The sequence below is a fragment of the Erpetoichthys calabaricus genome, chromosome 4, assembly GCF_900747795.2.
Source record: "Erpetoichthys calabaricus chromosome 4, fErpCal1.3, whole genome shotgun sequence".
Lineage (NCBI taxonomy): Eukaryota > Metazoa > Chordata > Cladistia > Polypteriformes > Polypteridae > Erpetoichthys > Erpetoichthys calabaricus.
In genome coordinates, this window is record NC_041397.2 from 321,886,408 (window position 1) to 321,909,393 (window position 22,986).

At 41.7% G+C, this 22,986-nt stretch overlaps 2 protein-coding genes across 2 annotated transcripts in view; one reads left to right on the forward strand and one right to left on the reverse strand.

The window, feature by feature from the left end:
• Nucleotides 1-22,986, reverse strand: part of LOC114643526 (NACHT, LRR and PYD domains-containing protein 3-like) — a 2,412,635-nt gene that overhangs the window by 1,766,195 nt on the left and 623,454 nt on the right. The window lies entirely within an intron of this gene.
• Nucleotides 1-22,986, forward strand: part of LOC114643530 (protein NLRC5-like) — a 1,801,805-nt gene that overhangs the window by 17,832 nt on the left and 1,760,987 nt on the right. Inside the window, exons 2-5 of the mRNA XM_051925774.1 lie at nucleotides 3,226-3,402; nucleotides 4,385-4,456; nucleotides 4,823-5,170; nucleotides 17,485-17,766. Coding sequence (XP_051781734.1) covers nucleotides 4,387-4,456; nucleotides 4,823-5,170; nucleotides 17,485-17,766 — 700 coding nt within the window. The 5' untranslated portion in view covers nucleotides 3,226-3,402; nucleotides 4,385-4,386. The remainder of the gene's footprint in view (nucleotides 1-3,225; nucleotides 3,403-4,384; nucleotides 4,457-4,822; nucleotides 5,171-17,484; nucleotides 17,767-22,986) is intronic.

Here is a 22,986-nt window from a genome sequence, read left to right on the forward strand (position 1 = left end):
GATCAGTTGGGAGCGTCCTCTGATTGTGTTCCTGACATTTATGCATTCCCAATGCGTTTGGAGCTGAAGTCACTGGAGCACATGTCAAAACCAGAACTCCTACGGGGTCAGAGAGCTGATATTGTGATTGGACCTGCTATCCGAGCAGTTCCGCAGCAGACCTGGCCAGAGGATACCACAAATAGTCCAGAGCTCGCTCAGTTGAAACGAGAAGCTGAAAAATTGATCCTGAAGGATGGCTTACTTCAACGGAGAAGCAAACGACCTTCAGGTGAACAATTCATACAACTTGTTTTACCAAAGGAGTTTCGTGAAACTGTGCTAAAGTCATTGCATGATGATTTAGGACACCTTGGCATTGACCGAACCACTGACTTGTTGAGGAGTAGATTTTTCTGGCCCAGAATATCAAAAGATGCAGAGCAGCATGTTAAGAACTGTGGACAATGTATTCTTCGCAAGTCCCCTTGTCAAAAAGCAGCTCCTTTACATCAGATCACCAGTACTGGGCCAATGGACCTTGTATGTATTGACTTTCTCTCAATAGAACCTGACTCCAGGGGCCTGGGAAATGTTTTAGTGGTCACTGATCACTTCACACTCTATGCCCAGGCTTTCCCTACAAAGAATCAGAAAGCCCATACTGTGGCAAAAATCCTAGTTGACAAGTACTTTGTGCATTATGGCCTGCCTGCTAGAATCCATTCTGATCAGGGGCGAGATTTTGAAAGTCATGTAATCAAAGATCTCTTAAAGATGATGGGGATTCGGAAGTCACGGACTGCTCCTTACCACCCGCAGGGAGATCCCCAGCCGGAAAGATTCAATGGAACTTGTTAGGGACTTTGTGTAAAGAAAAGAAACGACAATGGAGTCAACATGTGGGCTCTTTGGTCCATGCCTACAATAGTACAAGATGTGATGCCACAGGGTATTCACCCTACTTCTTGATGTTTGGTAGAGAGGCCAGACTTCCTGTAGATGTGTGTTTTGGCACATCTTCCGGTGGAAAGGGAGATAGTCACTCAGTGTATGTTGCAAAGTTGAAGGAAGACTTGCAGAGGGCTTTCCAATTAGCGTCTGAGGCAGCTGATAAAACTCATCAATGAAATAAAAGGGCCTATGACAAGAGAATTAGCTTCCAGTCTCTGGAAATTGGTGACCGAGTCTTGATTAGGAACTTAGGGCTGAAAGGAAAGCACAAACTGCAGACCCGATGGAGTTCTGTTCCATACACTGTAATGGGAAAAATGCCCAACCTTCCTGTCTATAGGGTTAAACTTGAAAGGGGAAAAGGAGACATCAGAACAATTCACAGAGACCACATTCTCCCAATAGGACGACTTTCAAGGACAGAGGTGGATAGTGATTCTCCTATCAGGCCAGACACCAGAGCTGAGACTTATAAAAGAAGAAAACAAACCATACCCGAGGTTCCGACAACCTCACATGAGTTCCAAGATTCAGACTTATCCTCTGACTCTGGATACTGTCAACCTTGCAGACCCTATTATACAAGATCAAGGAATTTGGAGCAAAAACCAAGGAGCTCTGCTGAATCCTCGGTTGTTTTAGAAGTAGTGGTTACTCTCTCGCAGTCAGATGAGGGCCATGAGGAGAATGGTTCTGAGGAAGAACCCCTAAATGAAAGAGAACAAGAGCCTAGCCAGGATTCTGCTTCTGAATGTGACAGTCTTTCCAGTAAAGAAGAGTCAGAAGAAGACCAAGACACTACTGGGGCACCGGCTATAAAAGAGACCGAAAGTCCTAGTGCTTCCAGAAGGCCTAGAGAGACTGAGTCACGTCCCAAAAGAACAGTGAAACCAGTAGTTAGGTTAACATATGATGAGCCACAAAAAGGCCGAGATCAGCCCATTACTATCATACACAGAGGCGTTGTAATTAAAATTGGGAAGGGTTAGAAGTGTGAATAAGTTTGCCACCTTACCCATTATTATGAGTAAATAGTTAAGTCTGTTGGGGACACCAGACATTTAGAAGGGGGAGGGTGTAGCCCAGGTAGAAATGTGTTTAAATCACTAATTAATGTAAAAATGTAAATGTTGTGTTGTAAACTGGTAATTTTAGTGTAATAGTTTGTTTCCATAGTTATGAAGACTTTTATTTTGATAACCAGAAGTGGTAGTAAAAACGGAAGGGCTGTAGGAGAGAAGGTGGGAGAGAAGAAGAAAGAAAGAGAGAACGTGACGCCAAGGTGGTGTAGCAGAAAGTTTGAGAGATAAATTATCAACTAGATAATTTACCAGGATACGAACTGCTGAGATAGACAAAGAAGTTTGATTAGATATTCGCAGGGTCTATCTGGTGAGGAACGACTTGTTAATTCAACGAGGGGAGTAACAGAGCGAACTACCAGAGGCAGGAGTTAACTCAGCTCAACACGCTAATGGTGGACGTTTGCTTATTTGGATGATGGAGACATTTTTGGATTCACTAAACAACGGCTACCTGCGCATAGACAGAGGCAGAGAGGGCAGAAGGATTTGTTGGACTGATAACAACATTGCCAAGTAAGGTACCTTTTTCATTTTATTTTGTTGTTCCTGTTGGAGTGAAAGGACCGATAAGTTTTTGGTCTCAATGCTCCCAAGCCACGAATCAGGCCTGCAATGTTTTGTTTCAAATAGAGTGACAAGACTGAATGTGTTTTATTTTAGTATTAATAGTGTAATACAGTTCCTGATTATTTTCAGTTTATTAATTGTGTTTGTTGACTTATAATTAAACGGGGAGTTCATTATTGTTTTATAACCGAGTTTCCTGGTGTTTATTATAAGTTGGTGTAAAATAAACTATTGGGTTAGGAACGAATGTTAACAGGTAATTTCTTTTACCATTATTTGTTATTATCTAACCAGTGTATTGATAGAATTAATTAATAATGTTTTGTTCAGTGTAACCCGAGACGTAAAATATTAAAGTAAGTAGAATCCTAACAAATCAGACATTAGAGTAAAGAAATCAGGGCCCCTTTCTACACACAGTTGGAGTAGACGGGCTACATATAACTTATGTAATATATATATTTTGTGGACCACTGGGGAGTGTACAGCCACCATAATCCGACACAGGCAGGCAGAGACAGAAGTGCAGCACACAGTACACTTTATTTACAGTGGGGAGACATGCTCTACAGAGCACAGCACAATATAACACACCACAATACACGTCTCAGTCCTTTTCTTCTCTTCTTCTCTCATTTAGTCCTTCCACCTCCACTCCCTCTCCGGCAAGCTTTGTCCACGTCCTCCCGGCTCTGGCTCTCCAAGTAGTGGCAGCTACTTCTTATAGGACACCCAGAAGGACTCCAGGTGCCCAATGAGCTCCTTCCAGCAGCACTTCCAGGATCTCGTCCTTCCACTATCGAGGCATCCTGGCCGGGTAAGGGCATGGCCATCCATCACAATATATACTGTATATATTGTCACGTTTGGGTCACAGATTTGCACAGAAACACAGGAGATTGTAAAGATGCCTGAAGGAGTATTTGTGAGTGTTTTGGGACTTCATGATGCGTGTGTCAGTTGCCCTATGTGTGTATGTATGTATGTATGTATATGTGTGTGTGTATATATATATATAATATGTATATATATAATATATGTATGTATATGTGTGTGTATATATATATATATATGTATGTATATGTGTGTGTGTGAGCAAAGGTCTGTGATACTGTTTGCATGTTTGTAGCTAGAGATCCACAAAGCGAGAAAATTAGTCACTTATCTTAACAGTTTTTATTCCTAAGCTTTTGACAACCTGCCTGGTGTCATCATCAGAGGATAATCATTAGACTTACAGGAATAAAAGGCAATATATAGTGAGGGGTGTAAGGGTGGGTGGATTAATAAGTGAGGTTCAGAGAGTGTTGGTCATAAAGACTTTTTTATTATTTGGATGCTCTTAATTTGTATGTTGAGAAATTCTGTACCTTCTCCCCATGTCTGCGTGGGTTTCCTCCGGGTACTCCGGTTTCCTCCCACAGTCCAATGACATGCAGGTTAGGTGCATTGGCGATTCTAAATTGTCCCTAGTGTGTGCTTGTTGTGTGGGTGTGTGTGTATGCACACCCTGCGGTGGGCTGGCGCCCTGCCCGGAGTTTGTTTCCTGCCATGCACCCTGTGTTGGCCGAGATTGGCTCCAGCAGACTCCTGTGACCCTGTATATAGCGGGTTGGATAATGGATGGATGGATGGATGAAATTCTGTACCTTTCACTTGTAGAAATTCAATAAGTTAACGGATATGAAGGCCAACAGTTTGTGTCCAGGTGATGGCGCCATCTTGTCTGCTTCATGAGAGCGCCTGCCTAAGAATCATTTCTTACTGTCTGCACAAACCAAACTTTTATTGTTTTGCAGCCATGAAGGCTCAGAAGAGATGGAGCTACTTTGTCTTCTTTCTACTCCACATGATGCATGTTGCCTGGACACGTATGTGTTTGTATGATTTGTTTTTCTTATTTTATACAACTAACTTACTTTCTTTAAATAGAACTTTCTTAGGTTTTACGTTTTTACCTCAAATTCTAACCCTAACTGTGAATTCTGACAAATGTATGTGTGTCCAATCTGAGCATCAGTCAATTTAAAGTAAAGATTGATGTTGAGAATTGTCAGTTAGGCAGAATATCAAAAATAGAAGTGACCTTCACGTTTGTTTGAGACTGAAGCAGACAAGAGCACAGTGTTTAGAATTCATCTTACACAAGCATTGATAGGATTTGTCTTTATTGACTCAGATGGACTAACTAAATACATCTTAACACTCACCCCATCCTTTTTGTGGTTTCTTTTCAGAGAGGTTTCAAATTGTTTCACCTTCCTCAACTGTTCTTGTTTTTGCTGGTGACGATGTCACCCTTCCTGCCTCACTCTCACCAGCTATCAGTGCTCAGGGGTTTGAGGTCAGGTGGTTTCGAGGTGATTTCAACTCTCCAGTACTTTTATACCAGGATTTCCAAATTGCACCTGAGCATCAGATTCACTCCTATAAGGGAAGGACTGCACTATTCCCAGAAGAGCTCCTGAATGGAAACATATCTCTGAGCCTCCAGGATGTTCGTGTATCTGATGGTGGTCTCTACAGATGTTTTGTGGACTCTGGACTATGGCATGAGGAGGCCGACATCACTCTTAATGTTGAAGGTGATTTTCTTCTTTTCTCTTGTTACCCCATGTCCACTCTAGTGGCTGTGACATGGCTCAGTAAAGTAAAGAAGACATTTAGCATTTCTATTTTTGCTATCCTTGAGATAGATAGATAGATTCCATTACATAATAAAATCCCCACACGTTGCATTTTTGCTGATATCCTGGACTGTGTTGTTCTTCAGTCACTGGGCTCCTGTCCTTCCCTTTTCCTTCTTCCTTCTTATCCACTCCACTCCACTGTGACACAGAAAATGTCTCCATGAAAGTAAAGTGAGCAACAACCTTTGAACACTGAGTCTTCTAAACTTTAAAGAATTTAGAAATACTAACATTTGTAATGAGCAGTCTAAATTATTTAAATGAATTGAACAATTTACTATAAAATGTCATACTGTCAAACTTTCTTGTTTTTTTCAGATCACATTTTCATGGTATGCTGTTGTGTTTGTTTCTTAATTCTAAGTCACAGTGTATTCTGATAAAGGCAGCGACACTTTATACATCCCAGATTAGTACATTTTATTTGGAATAGAACAAACCAAAGAAGCTGACATCAACATTTCACTCACACTGTGTTCACCTGCTGTGGGTCAGGCAGGATATACGATACAGGTTTTATATGAAGTAATAAGTAAATATATTAGTTAAGTTAAACTTTATAAGTAGAAAAGCTTATAAAAATGACACACACACACACACACACAAGCATATTTCATGGAATATAGATAGATAGATAGATAGATAGATAGATAGAATAGATAGATAGATAGATAGATAGATAGATAGATAGATAGATAGATAGATAGATAGATAGATAGATAGATAGATAGATAGATAGATAGATAGATAGATAGATAGATAGATAGATAGATCGATAGATAGATAGATAGATAGATAGATACTTTATTAATCCCAATGGGAAATTCACATTCTTCAGCAGCATACTGATACAATAAATAATATTAAAGAATGATAATAATACAGGTGAAAAAAACAGACAATAACTATGTATAATGTTAAATATTAACGTTTACCCCCCCTGGTGGAATTAAAGAGTCGCATAGTTTGGGGGAGGAACGATCTCCTCAATCTGTCTGTGGAGCAGGACAGTGACAGCAGTCTGTCACTGAAGCTGCTCTTCTGTCTGGAGATGACATTATTTAGTGGATGCAGTGGATTCTCCATAATTGATAATATGAACATAAAGTGCAAGTGAATAAAAGTGAATAAAGGGCAAAGGAATATAATATTAGTGGCTACACCTGCTTAAGGAGATACAAACAAAATAATATTCAGGCCCATATAGTAAGGTCAAGATGTAAGAAGGAAACATGTCAATCATTTGGTGTAAATCTAATAAAGAAGAAAGGCAGAGATCTGGTTATTGGAGTTTGATACAGATCACTACATACTAATATGTTACAATAATAATTAATCAAATAAGATGAATGTGGAAAAAAGAGGACATTTATTGGGAAGCTCCTATCAGAAACACAAAAGATGAAACCAAAAAAGTGCTGATAGCAAATGACTGATTTCTCACCCAGTTTGTTTAACACTAGAATTACCAGAGCCTACGAAAAAACTCGTGGATCCGTCCCACCTTAAATCGCTTCGCACCTCTCCATCAGCGTCTTTTGTCCTGTAAATGTGTCGATAAGCAACAAACAGCAAGCAGCCTGCTATCACAACCCCCCACCGCTGCACAGTTTTCTCAGCTCAAGTCTGTTTACCTGCGTGCCAGTTGCTTGGAGTTGCATAGAGTGAGAAGTCAAGCAAAATGACACCTTTTATAAATACTATATCGTTATTTGGAACACATGCATTTCATGTGTGTTCTGTGTCTACAACGATCTATGTAAACACATCGTTAAAACAGAAATGTTTCTCATCCATCCATCCATCCATCCTTTTCCGCTTATCTGAGATCGGGTCGCGGGGGCAGCAGCTTGAGCAGAGATGCACAGACTTCCCTTTCCCAGGCCACCTCTTCTAGCTCTTCTGGGAGAATCCCAAGGCGTTCCCAGGCCAGCCGAGAGACATAGTCCCTCCAGCGTGTCCTGGGTCTTCCCCGGGGTCTCCTCCCGGTTAGACATGCCCGGAACACCTCACCAGGGAGGCGTCTAGGAGGCATCCTGATCAGATGCCCGAGCCACCTCATCTGACTCCTCTCGATGCGGAGGAGCAGCGGCTCTACTCTGAGCCCCTCCCGGATGACTGTGCTTCTCACCCTATCTTTAAGGGAAAGCCCAGACACCCTATGGAGGAAACTCATTTCAGCCGCTTGTATTAGCAATCTCGTTCTTTCGGTCACTACCCATAGCTCATGACCATAGGTGAGGGTAGGAGCATAGATCAACTAGTAAATTGAGAGCTTTGCTCCTTTTTCACCATGACAGACCAATGCAGAGCTCTCATCACTGCAGACGCTGCTCCGATCCGCCTCTCAATCTCACGCTCCATTCTTCCCTCACTCGTGAACAAGATCCCGAGATACTTGAACTCCTCCACTTGGAACAGCATCTCGCTCCCAACCCTAAGAGGGCACTCCACCCTTTTTCGGCTGAGGACCATGGTCTCGGATTTGGAGGTGCTGATTCCCATCCCAGCCGCTTCACACCCAGCTGCGAACCGATCCAGAGAGAGCTGAAGGCCTGATGAAGCAAACAGGACAACATCATCTGCAAAAAGCAGTGACCCAATCCTGAGTCCACCAAACCGGACCCGCTCAACGCCCTGGCTGCGCCTAGAAATTCTGTCCATAAAAGTTACAAACAGAATCGGTGACAAAGGGCAACCCTGGTGGAGTCCAACTCTCACTGGAAATGGTTTCGACTTACTTCTGGCAATGTGGACCAAGCTCTGACACCGATCATACAGGGACCAAACCGCCCTTATCAGGGGGTCCGGTACCCCATACTCTCGGAGTACGCCCGACAGGATTCCCCGAGGGACACGGTCGAATGCCTTTTCCAAGTCCACAAAACACATGTAGACTGGTTGGGCAAACTCCCATGCACCCTCCAGGACCCTGCTAAGGGTGTAGAGCTGGTCCACAGTTCCACGACCAGGACAAAAACCACACTGTTCGTCCTGAATCCGAGGTTCGACTATCCGATGGACCCTCCTCTCCAGAACCCCCGAATAGACTTTTCCAGGGAGGCTGAGGAGTGTGATCCCTCTATAGTTGGAACACATCCTCCAGTCCCCTTTCTTAAAGAGGGGGACCACCACCACCTCAGTCTGCCAATCCAGAGGCAATGTCCCTGATATCCATGTGATGTTGCAGAGGCGTGTCAACCAAGACAGTCCTACAACATCCAGAGCTTTGAGGAACTCCGGGCGTATCTCATCCACCCCCGGGGCCCTGCCACCAAGGAGTTTTTTGACCACCTCGGTGACCTCAGTCTCAGAGATGGGGGACCCCACCTCTGAGTCCCCATGCTCTGCTTCCTCATTGGAAGGCATGTTAGTGGGATTGAGGAGGTCTTCAAAGTACTCCCCCCACCGACCCACAACGTCCTGAGTCGAGGTCAACAGTGCACCATCCCCACCATAAACAGTGTTGATACTGCACTGCTTCCCCCTCCTGAGACGCCGGATGGTGGACCAGAATATCCTTGAAGCCATCCAAAAGTCGTTCTCCATGGCCTCCCCAAACTCCTCCCATGCCCGAGTTTTTGCCTCGGCAACCACCAAAGCCGCATTCCGCTTGGACTGCCGGTACCTATCAGCTGTCTCCAGAGTCCCACAGGACAAAAAGGTCCTGTAGGACTCCTTCAGCTTGACGGCATCCCTCACCGCCGATGTCCACCAATGGGTTCGGGGATTGCCACCACGACAGGCACCGACCACCTTATGGCCACAGTTCCGGTCAGCCACCTCAACAATAGAGGCACGGAACATGGCCCATTCGGACTCAATGTCCCCCACCTCCCTCGGGATGTGGTCGAAGTTCTGCCGGAGGTCGGAGTTGAAGCTACTTCTGACAGGGGACTCTGCCAGACATTCCCAGCAGACCCTCAGAACACGTTTGGGACTACCAGGCCTGACCGGCATCCTCCCCCACCATCGAAGCCTACTCACCACCAGGTGGTGGTTGACAGCTCCGCCCCTCTCTTCACCCGAGTGTCCAAGACATGTGGCCACATGGCCAATGACATGACCACTAAGTCGATCATCGAACTGAGGCCTAGGGTGTCCTGGTGCCAAGTGCACATATGAACACCCCTATGCTTGAACATGGTGTTCGTTATGGACAATCCGTGATGAGCACAGGAGTCCAATAACAAAACACCACTTGGGTTCAGATCGTGGCGGCCATTCTTCTCAATCACGCCCTTCCAGGTCTCACTGTCATTGCCCACGTGAGCATTGAAGTCTCCCAGCAGAACGAGGGAGTCCCCAGAAAGTATGCCCTCCAGCACCCCCTCCAGGGACTCCAAAAAGGGTGGGTACTCCAAACTGCTGTTCGGTGCATACGCACAAACAACAGTTAGGACCCATCCCCCCACCCAAAGGCGGAGGGAGGCTAGCCTCTCTTCCACCGGGGTAAACCCCAATGAACAGGCTCCAAGTCGGGGGGCAATAAGTATGCTCACACCTGCTCGGCGCCTCTCACCAGGGGCAACTCCAGAGTGGTAGAGAGTCCAGCCCCTCTCAAGGAGATTGGTTCCAGAGTCCAAGCTGTGTATCGAGGTGAGTCCGACTATATCTAGCCGGAACCTCTCGACCTCACACACTAGCTCAGGCTCCTTCCCCTTCAGAGTGGTGAAATTCCATGTCCCAAGAGCCAGTTTCTGTAGCCGAGGATCAGGCTGCCAAGGTCCCCGCCTTCGGCCACCACCCAACTCACACTGCACCTGACCTCCTTGGCCCCTCCCATAGGTGGTGAGCCCATGGGAAGGGGGACCCACGTTACCTCTTCGGGCTGTGCCTGGCTGAGCCCCATGGGTGCAGGCCCTGCCACCAGGCGCTCGCGATCGAGCCCCACCTCCAGGCCTGACTCCAGAGGGGGCCCCCGGTGACCCACATCCAGGCAAGGGAAAACATTGTCCAAAGTTTTGATTCGTCATTGGAGGTTTGTTGAACCGCTCTTTGTCTCATCCCTCACCTAGGACCAGTTTGTCTTGGGTGGCCCTACCAGGGGCATAAAGCCCCGGACAACAGAGCTCCTAGGATCATGTTTTAGTAATAATTGACAAAATGTAGACATGAAGTGTATAATGCGTGAAGCCTGAAGTCCAAATATCAAATGAACACTTTCACAAAAAGTACAAGTGCGCTTCTATTCAAGAATATAACTGCAGAAAAAGAACCCGCGTTAGGGTGCGACATTGACATCCCTTTGCTATGACCATTTCTGTGGTGCAATGGTATCAACTGTTGACTGGTAATCAAAACTTCACAGGTTCGATCCTGGATGAGTCCATTTTGAGAAGTGAGCTGCTCTTATTCTTACTATTTTAGAATAAAAACATACATCGAATGTTATTTACTTATTTACCTTTATTTATTTACTTACTTCCTACAGTGTAAAGTCACAAGTAGAGTGCAGAGCTTCCCATGTACATATACAAAGTACAGCAATGGCAAAAGTGCATTCTTACTCCAATGTAGAACAGTCGTCATGATCTGAGTTCACCTCTATTATAGCACATCTTTATGTGAAAACAGCAGTGTCAAATGCTAGGGGGGAGGGGTGGAGTGGGATCGTGAACACAGCTGAGAGAATAAAACAATAAAAAAAAAAACAAAGCTAACCTTTACAAATATCATAAATTACACTGGCTGTTACAAACTGGAATCAAATGTATGTTTTTATTCTGAAATAGTAAGAATACAAGCAGCTCTCTTCTTAAAACGGACTCATCCAGGATCGAACCTGTGAAGTTTTGATTACCAGTCAACAGTTGATACCGTTGCACCACCGAAATGGTCGTATCAAAGGGGTGTCAATGTCGCACCCTAACGTGGGTTCTTTTTCTGCAGTTATCTTCTTGAATAGAAGTGCACTTGTTCTGTTATATTTGTACCTTTTGTGAAAGTGTTTATTTGATATTTGGACTTTAGGCTTCACACATTATACGCTTCATGTCTACATTTTGTCAATTATTACTAAAACATGAAAAATGTTTCTGTTTTAATGATGTGTTTACATAGATTGTTGTAGACACGGAACACACACGAAATGCATGTGTTCCAAATAACGATATAGTATTTATTTTGCTTGACTTCTCACTCTATACAACGCTAAGCAACTGACATGCAGGTAAACAGACTAGCTGAGAAAACTGTGGGGTGGGGGATGTGATAGTAGGCTGCTTGCTGCTTATCGACACATTTACAGGACAAAAGACACTGATGGAGAGGTGTGAAGCGATTTAAGGTGGGACAGATCCACGAGTTTTTTCGTAGGCTCTGGTAATTCTAGTGTTAAAGCCCAACACGTGATGACGCCTGTCCAGATCTCATCTTTTCAAACAATAAAAGCAGAGTAATAAAAGCAGAAGTGATTTAAAATTTAAGCAACAGCGATCACAACATGACCCAATTTAAGATTGTTTTTAAAAACACACAAATGTTGACCAAAACAAAGGCTTATAATCAGAAGCAAGCAGACTTCATGGGGATGCAAAAGGATCTAGAAAACACTAAAATGGAAAAGTAAAAACAACTTTAAATGATAGGTGCTGTCACTTCAGAGACCTTCTGATACAGGCTGAAAATAGTTTTATTACAAAAACTAATAAAACAAAAAAAACTAGAAAACCAGCCAAAATGTAGAAATAAGGGAATTATGAAAAATGTACAAGTGAAAAGATCACTAGACAAGAAAATAAATGAACAGCCAAATAATTCTGACTTTGAGGAATACCAGACAATATAGCAAGAATTACGAAAAAGCATCCAAAATGTCAAAAGTGAAAAACTGAAAATAAAAATATTTAGCTAAGTCAAACAAGCGGCAAGCAATTGTTGTGAGTATGACTTGAGTAAAAGGACGATAAAAGAGAATTTAAGAAACCTCTGTAACACCAAAAGAGTAATCTCTGAAAACAAGAAGAAAATAGCAAATGAACCAAACAAATACTTCAGTCAAGTATTTATAAAGGAAGAAACAATTAGAACAAAGAAACAGAAACAAACTCTGAGTTCAAAGATTTTAAAGTAGAAGAGTCAGATGTGCTTCAAGCCCTCAATATACTGAAGACTAATAAAACCCATGGACCGAATGGGATCTTAACAACTGTATTAAAAAATGAAAAATGACATCTAGAAACTCTTATTAGACATATTTGGGCAGTCATTTTAGAAAGGAATGCACCTGATGACTGGAAAGTTTAAAATGTGACTCCAATCTTAAAGAAGAGAGACAAAGTAGGTCTGGTAATTACAGACCAATAAGTCTTACTTCTGTTCCATGCAAAATTAGGGAAACTATAATAAGAAATAAAATAGAGAAGGACCTGAAAATAACATACTAAATAACAGCTGTCATGGGTTAATGAGAAGAAAGGTCCTGCCAGACCAATTTTTTATTTTTTTGCAAACAGGCAATCAGAATAGTTAACAAAAACAAAGCATACGTCAGGATTGATTTTGACCTTCACAAAACCTTTTGACTCTTTTCCGAAATGGAAAGCTGTAGGCATCAGAGGTAACCTACAAAACTGAATCTCTAGTTGGTTAACAGGCAGGTGTCAAAGGGAACAGAGAAGAGGAGAATGGAGTGAGGTCATCAGTGGAGTCCCTCGGGGTCTCTCCTTGGACTGTAGCCTTTTCTAATTTATAATAATGACATTGATTCTGGTATAGTTTGTAAACTTGTGAAATTCACAGATGACACTAAAATTGAAGCAATGGCAGACACTGAGGAGACAGCAAACACAAGACCTGGATGAGCTTCAGAACTGAGTGAACACTTGGAAAATGCAGTTTGATGTAGAAAAGTTCAAATAGCTTCACGTGGGCAAAAGGAACATCAATTACAAATACAAGATGGGAGACACTGTCATAAAGGAAGAGACCTCTGAAAAAGATTTAGGGTTTATGCTGACACAACATTTTCATCATCTTAGCAATATGCTGAAGCGATTAAAAAGGCAAATCAAATGATAGGTAATATCATAAAGACTGTTAAATATGCTCAATTTATATAGCACACTCCAGGGGCCTCATGTATAACATTGTGTATATAATTCACACTTAAACATGGCGTACGGACAAAAGTGGAGCTGTGCGTACACACAAAAAAATTCAGATGCATAAAACTGTGTATATGCCAATTTCCATGCACTTCCCATTTATAAATCCCAATGAACGTGAAATTTAACGCACATGCACATGCCTACAGCCACACCCCAACTCCTCCCAGAATTTTGCATATTTGAATGTGCATATCAATATAAATAGCCCATTCCATTTGGTGTTTTCTTAAAAGACAATGACAAAAGCACATACAAAGAACAATTTCACCAGTGAAATTCTCAGTGAAGTGGAGGCAAGGAAAAATGTACTTTTGTTGGCTTAGGCAGTGGTATGAGCAACAAAAGGAACTTGATGGAATGACACTCAAAAGTTCAAATTCAGAAAGTCACACAGTGCTCGAAATAAAAAAGAAGTGGTCAGATGTCAAAGTTGACGTGAAAAGGTGAGCCGTAGCCCACCATCTGATTGTCAAAAGGAAGTGTATTTGAGCACAGAGAAAAGAAAAAAAACATTGAAATATTTGAAATTTCCACTTTAATCTCGTAGTTTATTTTGTCATTAATGTAGAACACGGGTGGGCAGATTCAGTCCTGGAGGGCCGCAGTGGTTGCAGGTTTTTGTTCCAACCCAGCTGCTTAATTAAAAAAAAATCCTTGTCAATTATTTAATTTCATGGCTTGTTTAGTGCTTTAACTTTGCCATGTCAAGTCATTCTCATATCCTAGATTTTTTTTCCTTTCTAAGGTTATCATCCAAATGATTTGAAGTCTAAAACAGACAAGTTATTCTCAGTGCTTCATTTTCTTTCCAAGTATTTAATTAAACCCAATAGTGCATGATAAATACACACAGCTGTAAATGGAAATAAGCTAAATGGAGAAATGCTGGTTTCTTTTGTCATTTGCATCTTATTGCTACTAAGGAGCAATTCAAAACCAAGACTACAGCTGTTTAAGACTAAAATAAGCAATAAGAGTTCAAAATCTTAACGAGCGACACAACTAAAGTGACGCAGAAGTGTTACTTGAGCAATGGGGCTTCTTATTAAGCAATTGGGTTGGAACAAAAACCTGCAGCCACTGCGGCCCTCCAGGAACGACTTTGCCCACACCTGACGTAGAACATAGTAAACTTCACCTTAAAATCAATGTTTAATTTGCTATATTTCTCAAATCCCATTGTAACTAAAGTAGCACATTAAATGCTTCGTATTTTATGTGTTCTATGTGTGCAAATCACTATGTGCTTCTTAAATGGGCCTTCTCTTTCGCAGACAGGAGCACGTAGACACTAATTACATTCATGATGTTACAGGTCTCTGAACATTTTAGAATACTAAGATGTATACTTGATATCATTTTCATGATGAAATGCATTAAAGCGTGTATTAAACATAGGGGGGATGGTGGCGCAGTGGTAGTTATGAACTGGGATTGTTCCTGCCTCCCACAAGATGGTTGCTGAGATGCGTGTGCCCCTCGATGAAATAATTTATTGCAGCAGTACTGTCTCTGTCAAATGTACCAATCCCCAATTCCTGTCCTTCCATTTTCTTTCTCTATGTAACTAATTGCCACAATATAAGCTATGTAATAATTGTAAAACCATCTGTAAGCTTAGAACGCTGATTCTTCAAAACTTTAAGGAACATTGAAATATCTTCGTAGTACAAGTGTAATTACTCTATCCATCTATCCATCCAGGGTCGCAACTGTTTAATTATTAACAGCATACATTATCTAAATGAAGTTAATTTATCTGTAAAATATAATATACATACTTTAATGCATTTCATCATAAAAATGATATCAAGTATACATCTTAGTATTATAACAGCGCAGACCTCAAAGAGAATAGCTCCTAGTCATCAACTGTAAACACACAAACTCTTTTGTTGAATTGAATTGAATTGAATTCCTTTGTTGTTATTGTATGGTATAATGAGATTCAATATTCAAATCCTCCATAAAGTTATTTTCCTATAAAATGATAATAATAATATGATAAAAACACTGAAAATTGTAGTACAGTATGAAATACATGTGTATATATAGTGCAAATGGTTAATAAAGTGGCTCAGGTTGTGCAATATTACAACTGTAATGCACGTTTACAGGGAGGTCATTGCAATTCTAAGTACAAACAGTTTTACCAGGAGCACTTGATGGACTGATTGAGTGTGTTTAGAGCTCTTGGGATGAAACTGTTTCTGAGCCTCGAGGTCCATGCAAGGAAGGCTCTGAAGTTCAAATAGACTGTGCACATGGCTTTCCTAAGGCAGCTTGTGCTGTACAGCTGTAATTCCACACTCAGATGCAGTGGTGTGCAATGAGAGTGACAACACTAAAGCAGCTGTGGTATTTGGAATAGTTTGGCCATCTGTGGACGATTATATTGTTGCAGAACGATTACAATAAAGTGAATTAAACTTCGATACATTTGATAAATCCCACGTCATTGATGAGAATATGAAAAATGGGAGACCACACCAAAACAGTAGTGCTGCTTTGACGCTGGGTATCACTAGTTTTCAAAACCCAGCAGAAAAGTGCATATGACAAGTTTGCACATGAGGCCCCAGGTCTTCAAAATCCTCAAAGGCACTGATAAAGCAGATCCATCTAGATCTATGATGAATCACATACTAGAGGATTTTGAAGAGAAAGTGCATTTAGGACTAAAGCCAGGTAGCACTTCTTTACATAAAGAGATTGTGGGAATCTGTAACAAACTACTGCAACATGAAATAGAAGCAGAAACCTTAAAAACAAACTTTAAGAAAATGTTTGGACAGCTGAGCTATTAGCTAAACAAATGAGGAACAAATGGACTGAAGGTCTGCTTTAGTTTTTTAAATTTCTTCTGTTCATATATTAGAAATAATAAACTTAACATTTGCTCTGTCATTAAGTGATGTCTTACATTTGCATTTCCATTGATTTGCTTGGCAGACACTTTTATCCAAAGTGATGTACAAAATAGCTAAACATAATGGAGTAACATTAGGCCTGGGCCTGTTAGTTCAGCAAATGTAGTAGGACAGGTAACAAAAGTTGATTGCCACAAGTGAAAAGATGTAATCACAGATATGTCAATTATACTTGATGTGTAACCACACACAAAAAGAGTCAGGACTGAGAGTTGATGCCATGTGGAGGTGGCATCACTAGAAGCTGTTCTCTGGCAGATCTGAGTGGGTAGAAAGGAGCACTTCACCAGTGTCCATATACTCAGGTGCTGACACATTGACTACTCTGTAGGCAAGCCTCATGGATTTGAACATAATGTGTGCTGCTACATGGAGCCAATGTAGTGACCTGATGAGAGGAGTGACATGAGCCCGACTTGGCTGGTTAAATACAAGACAAGTCGCTGCATTCAGGATCATCTGAAGCAGGTTCATAGCATGTGCAGGTACTCCTGCCAGAAGTGAGTTGCAGTAGTCCAGACGTGACAAGATGAGAACCTGGACCAGAAGTTGTGCTGGATATTTCATTAAGTAAGGTCTGATCTTGTGAATGTTGTACAGTTTAAGCCTGTATGAATGAGAAACAGTAGAAAAGTGGTCAGAAAAAGATAACTGCTCATCAATCAGCACACCAAGGTTGCTATGGTGTTAGTGACAATGAGCCAAGCTGTGCAGAGATGTGGAGTTCAACAGACTGGCTGGCCAGTATCACAAGAAGATTTGTGTTTTTCAGGTTGAGCTGTAGATGGTGGTCCTTCCTTCAGGTTGAGATATCAGTAAGACATGCAGAAACTCTAGCTGATACTGTATTGTTCTCAGGAAGAAACAACCAGCACAGTGTCTAAGTATCTGCTGAAAATCTAAATGTGGAGTGCACTTTCATTTGTTTTATGTGTTTTGTTTTTATTTATGGTGCTTGTGAGACAGACGTGAAGAGATCAGTTTCTGGTTGACACTTATCTGCACAGACTTTTTGAGCTCACTGTTTTGCCAGAGCACATATTTCATACGTTAGTATTGTCCTGGGTTAGATAACCAAGTTCAAATTCTATCTTGACTTCAGGGATATTTGTGTGTAAATGATAAGCACAACTTTATACCATAAGATCTCTTTCTTATGTCTTGATAGTTTTGGGTGGTCAGCCCTCCATTTCCATTGGCTCTACAGAGGACCAGCAGACCAGACTAGAGTGCAAGGCGGACAAGTGGGGCACCACACCAGACGTGACATGGAGGAACATGAATGGGGTGAACGTGATGTCTGAGTCCAGAGTCACTGAAGAGCGGGACGGTGAGGGATTTCTCAAAGTCAGCAGCGTCATCCCCATCAAGCAGGAGTTCAACGTGTTCTCCTGTCTCATGAGAAGTAAAGTGCCAAAGCCTGATTGGCATGCAGGCCTTACGATCTACGGTGAGTACTCTGAGTTTATGGCCTCCTCATGTCACTAACTCTGAACTGCTGTGACTTCCAGAAGGTTGTGTTCTTATTTGAATTTCATCACTGAGGCTGAATGGTAACTTCAAATGAATTCACTATGACTGATGGTGTGGTGTGTGTTTGAGTGAGTGGACCTTGTGAGGAACTGCTGCTTCATCCAGGGTTAATACCTGCCTTCCATCCAGTGCTGCTGGGGTTGGCTTCAGGACATTACGGCTCTGACATAAATTAAGTGAGTTTGAGAAAGAATGGCTTACTGGCTGACTTTAATGAATAAAACTGTTTCTGAACCTTTTACATTGAAGCACAAAAAACAGAATTAAAATCAAATCAACCTTTATTTGACAACAAGTTATACACACAGAAAATTATGAAGTGAAAGGCATGTTGCTCAAATCTAAGATTGATCATTAAAGAAGAAAAAATCAGGCAATAAGAGTAATATAATAATATTCAGCTTTTTTAAAAATTATTTTTTAAATATTAACAGTACTACTCATTATAAAATTTACATAAAAGAGTAAACAGTAGGGCATTGTGTAGCTCTAGACACTTTTCCTCATTCAAGATGTGGATGGATGGTGGTCAGAAGCTCATCCTCGGTCTTTCTGCTCTTCAGACAGTCATACCGTTTACCCGACCACAGCACAAAGAAGAGGCTGCTGTTGGGATGGCTGATGTCACCGATAATTTTCTTTGCCTTGGTCTGACATTGCTTGGTTTAGATGTCCTCAAAGTTAGGATATTGTTACACCAATATGTGTAGAGCTTTTAGGTCCTGCTGTGTGCTGTTCCCAAACCAGGCAGTGACACCTTCTGTCAAAATACTTTCTATGGTCAATGTGTAGAAATTCTTTGCTATCTAGGCGAGCAGTCTGTAACCCATGAGGTGCTATAGATGTGCCTTCTTCAAAAAGGTTTACAATTTGCTTGGACCAGTCAAGTCCTCTGTGATGTGGACATTGTGGTAGGTATCTAAAACTGTCCACCCACTCCACTGGAATGTTGTTAATACTGAGGGGGTGCTAAGGCCTCTGCTATTTCTCCAAAAGTCCATAATCAGCTCCTTTGTCTTACTGTTGAACATACAGCATAATAGCCCATAGATCAGGAAAAAAGTCAGACAGGTGAAAGGAAGCTGATGAAACAGATGGCGGTCCACCAGACAGTGAGCTTTAGTTAGTTCATGTGCCACAAGCACTAACCAGTTTAAGAGGTGCTTCCACTGGTAGCTTTAAGTACACCATGTGATGTCATGGACTAAACCAAATGCATAGTGGCTCTGAGCTCTTTAAATGTTCTGCCTGGAGATCAAGGGAGCTGAAATGGAAGATGTGGAAGAGCAGGAGGTAATTAGGCTTGGAGGAAACTGCTGTTAGAACTTGATAATAAAAAGAGATAGAAATGGATGATTCCAGTCAAGGACAGGTGAACTGAGAATATGCAGAAAGAACAAGTTGGGGATTTAAGTAAGAGAAGACCAGAGGAAGAAGACACACCTTCACCACTGCTAGCATCATCTCAATGATGTCTGGAATTTAGGGTTTGCCAGACCACTGCTTGGTGCTGATTTATTCTCTCTGCCTGCTTTTTCCAGTCAACACATTGTAAAATTCCATAATGTGAAAACTGGAGATCCAAATCATTTTCTTTCTGTCTTATCTACTGTCCTGTCTGTCCATTGTGATGCACAGAAGAATATTTGGACCTTTATAACCTTATTGAACTAGACACTCTTAACCCCAAGAAAGCCTGCACCGTGTCCTTCTGTCTTTCACCTCTATGGTTCATTAATCTACAGTTCTTCAAACATGTCTCGAGACATCAGCCGATAATTCCCACGTCTATCTATATATGTCTATGCTTTATATAGTTCCTGACCCGGAAGTGCTTCTGTTCTTCCTCACTCATGACTTGCCAGCACTTCTGGGTCAGCTGGAGAATTCAAGTTCTTTAAATTCGCCTGTAAGTACTTTGGGGCTTCCGTACTCATGATCCACTAGTACTTCTGGGCTATAGAGAAAGCATGACTCCCCAGGTCCTTCGACAGCTCCCCCTGGCAGTACCCACAGCACCCAACAGGGCTGAGAAACTGAACTCCCAAGTCACAGGATGCCCTGCAGGAATCCGGGGCACCGCTACACTCAAGAGGAGCTACTTTCTAGCGTTTTGGGGGAGGCAGTATCCACAAATAGCTGCCTTCCTCCATCCTTCCATTTTAGGGGTGTCCTGTCTCTTATAAAATAAATACATAAATAATGTAAGTTTACAAATTCAAGAATGACTTTTTAATTTATTAGCCCAGCGATTTTCTCCCGGTGTGCCAGGTCCACAAATTAATGAAAGACTTCTTTAAAGAAATATGATGCAAAAGAAGTCTACAATGCAAATTTTACACCATTTTATGATTTATATATTATTTTAATAATATACATTGTGGTAGCCGGCCTGGACACAGACAGGTGGACACCGTAGGTTTAACACCACACACACATTTATATTACAATATTTACAATATTTACAACGATGCACACAACCCAGTGCCCCAGCACCAATCACCCTCAGTCCAGGCCTCTTTGCAATGCCTCTCTCCTCTGGTCCGCCTCCACTCCTCTCCTCCGAGCTCCGTCCTTCTTCCACCCAACTCCAGTGCTCCAATGGAGGGAAGCAGACCCTTTTATCTTCACCCGGACGTGCTCCAGGTGCCTCCCAATGAGCGCTGTGGACCCGGAAGCACTCTGGGTGTCCCTGGTCTTCTTCCTGCCGGGTATGGCGGAAGTGCTGAGGGCAAGGGCTCCTCAGGCATCTGGGCACCCCCTGACCGTGACCACAGGCCCCTATAGGGTTGAGCTTCCATGCTCCTTTCCCGTGGTCCCCATAGCCACCAGGGCGGTTGCCCCCTCCTTAGGTCCTTCCGGGTGTCCCGGCTATATAAAAAGCAATAAATGTAAAAATTTATGCATTCATAACCAGTTTACATGTCTCAACTTGTTAAAAATTTGGATACTAAAAATAATTTCATATAATCAATTTAAATGAACATTTACTTCGATAATATACACATTAGGTTTGTTTTACATTCGCACCATGTAGTTATCCCAATGAACATGTTTTATTGTTGTGCACATCAAGTGTCCCTATTTATCCCCCACACTGCCGTGGCTGAATGTGATCACGCATACTCACTGGCACCTGATACACTTTACTACTCTACGCCATGTCCTTGGGCAACATGTGTGATTTTCATTGCTGCATGTCCTAAGAAGTGACCTGAGCTTTTCTAAACATAGTGGCGTTATCAGTGCTGTACGGAAGCATATTAAGGCCACAGAGGAGGAAAAAAAGGGTCTACTTCAAGATTAAATCAAAAGTTTTAATCGTAGTTTATGTTGTGATCTACTGATGAAATTTCAATTTTAATCTTTAGACTTTTTTTTTCTACTCTGTGTCCCTAATATGCATTCATATTGCCGAGTTTTATTGTGTATCCAAAGTTTTCAGTTTGTATGCATAGAAACTTATGGATGGTGAGACTGAACTATAATTAAGTACTATTTTCCTAATAAAGTACATGTGCAATGCTACTCCTTATTCAGGAAAAGGTCCCAGTCGCCCCATGGGAGAAAGACTTTCCGAGGCTAAGGTCATTAAGCTTATGAAACCGTTTCTGGACAAAGGCAGAACCGTAATAACAGTTATGTGGAGCTTCCACCTGCAGCTAAAGTCACTTCAGTACACATGTGCTGTGTCAGCGTGTCCGTGTCGATCAAACACAGGAAGCTCTGCAGTCTACTTGTGACTTTACACTGTAGGAAGATATGTAAATAAATTAAGGTAAGTAACATTCAATCTGACTTTTATATCAGTAACAGGTAAATGTTTTAATGTAAAGACCATCACAAAACAGAATCACAAACAGGAGTTTGCCCAATACCTTGGCAAGCTCTGTAAGCCATGCATTTTCTTTGAAGGACATTCATGTGGCACATTGATTACCAGGATGACGCTGGACCTCTTTCTGTATCCAAACGGTCCCATCTTTCGCCTTCACGCCTGGTGCAGCTGCGTTGTTCTTATATGTGAGTGGACGTTTCTTGCAGGGAGGGCTTCTGTTCTCTTTCTCCGATGTAGAACCCTCATCCTCATCTGAGTTCACCTCTTTGATAGCATATCTTTATTTGAAAACTAACAGTGTCAGATCAGGGTGAGCATGAACACGACCGAGAGAATAAAACTGAATAAAAAAAACGCTAACTTTTACAAGCACCATACATTTACAGCGGCTGTTACACACTCAAATCAAATGTATGTTTTTATTCTGTAATAGTAAGAATAAGAACGGCTCACTACTCAAAACAGAGGCACCCGGGATCAAACAGCAAACATCTTGATTATGAGTCAGCAGTTCTTACCGCTGCACCACTAAAGCAGTCGTATTAAGGGAGTGTCAATCTCGCACACTAACCTGATTTATTTTTCTTTGGTTATATTCTTGAATAAAAGCGCACTTGTTTTGTTATATTTGTACCTTTTGTGAAAGTGTTAATTTTATATTTGGACTTCAGGCTTCACATCTCATACACTTCATGTCTACATTTTGTCATTTATTACTAAAACATGAAAAACATTTCTGTTTTAATGATGTGTTTACATAGATTGTTGTAGACACTGAACACACATGAAATGCATGTATTCCAAATGACGATATATCATTTACCCTCTACAACTCTGGCACTTTACTCCAAGATAAACACTTCGCACTGAGAACCTTCTTTGCGAATTGAACTGCGTTTAGGAGGATGTGATAGCAGAATGCTTGCTGAGGAGATGAGGAGAGATGCGAAGGAATTTAAGGTGGGCTGGGATTATGAGTTTTTTCATAGCCTTTGGTAATTCTAGTGTTACAAGCCACTTTAGAGCAAATAGGTAGGTAATCACTTTTTTTTTATTGGAAATCAATTGAATTATACCTTTTTTGTCAGATCAGCAGAAAAATAGAATATATTTTTGGTGTGCCACAGAATTTTAGTAATTAGTTTATGTAAACTGTGATTTGAAAAAGGTAGAAAGTCGCTGTCTTAGCCTACCACTGCATGCGGCTCTTAGGGCTACTAAAGTGACCCCATTGATACACCACCACTTAAAATACAACCGGGGAGAATTCTGGGTCTGACTTTTCTTGCAGCTGTGACT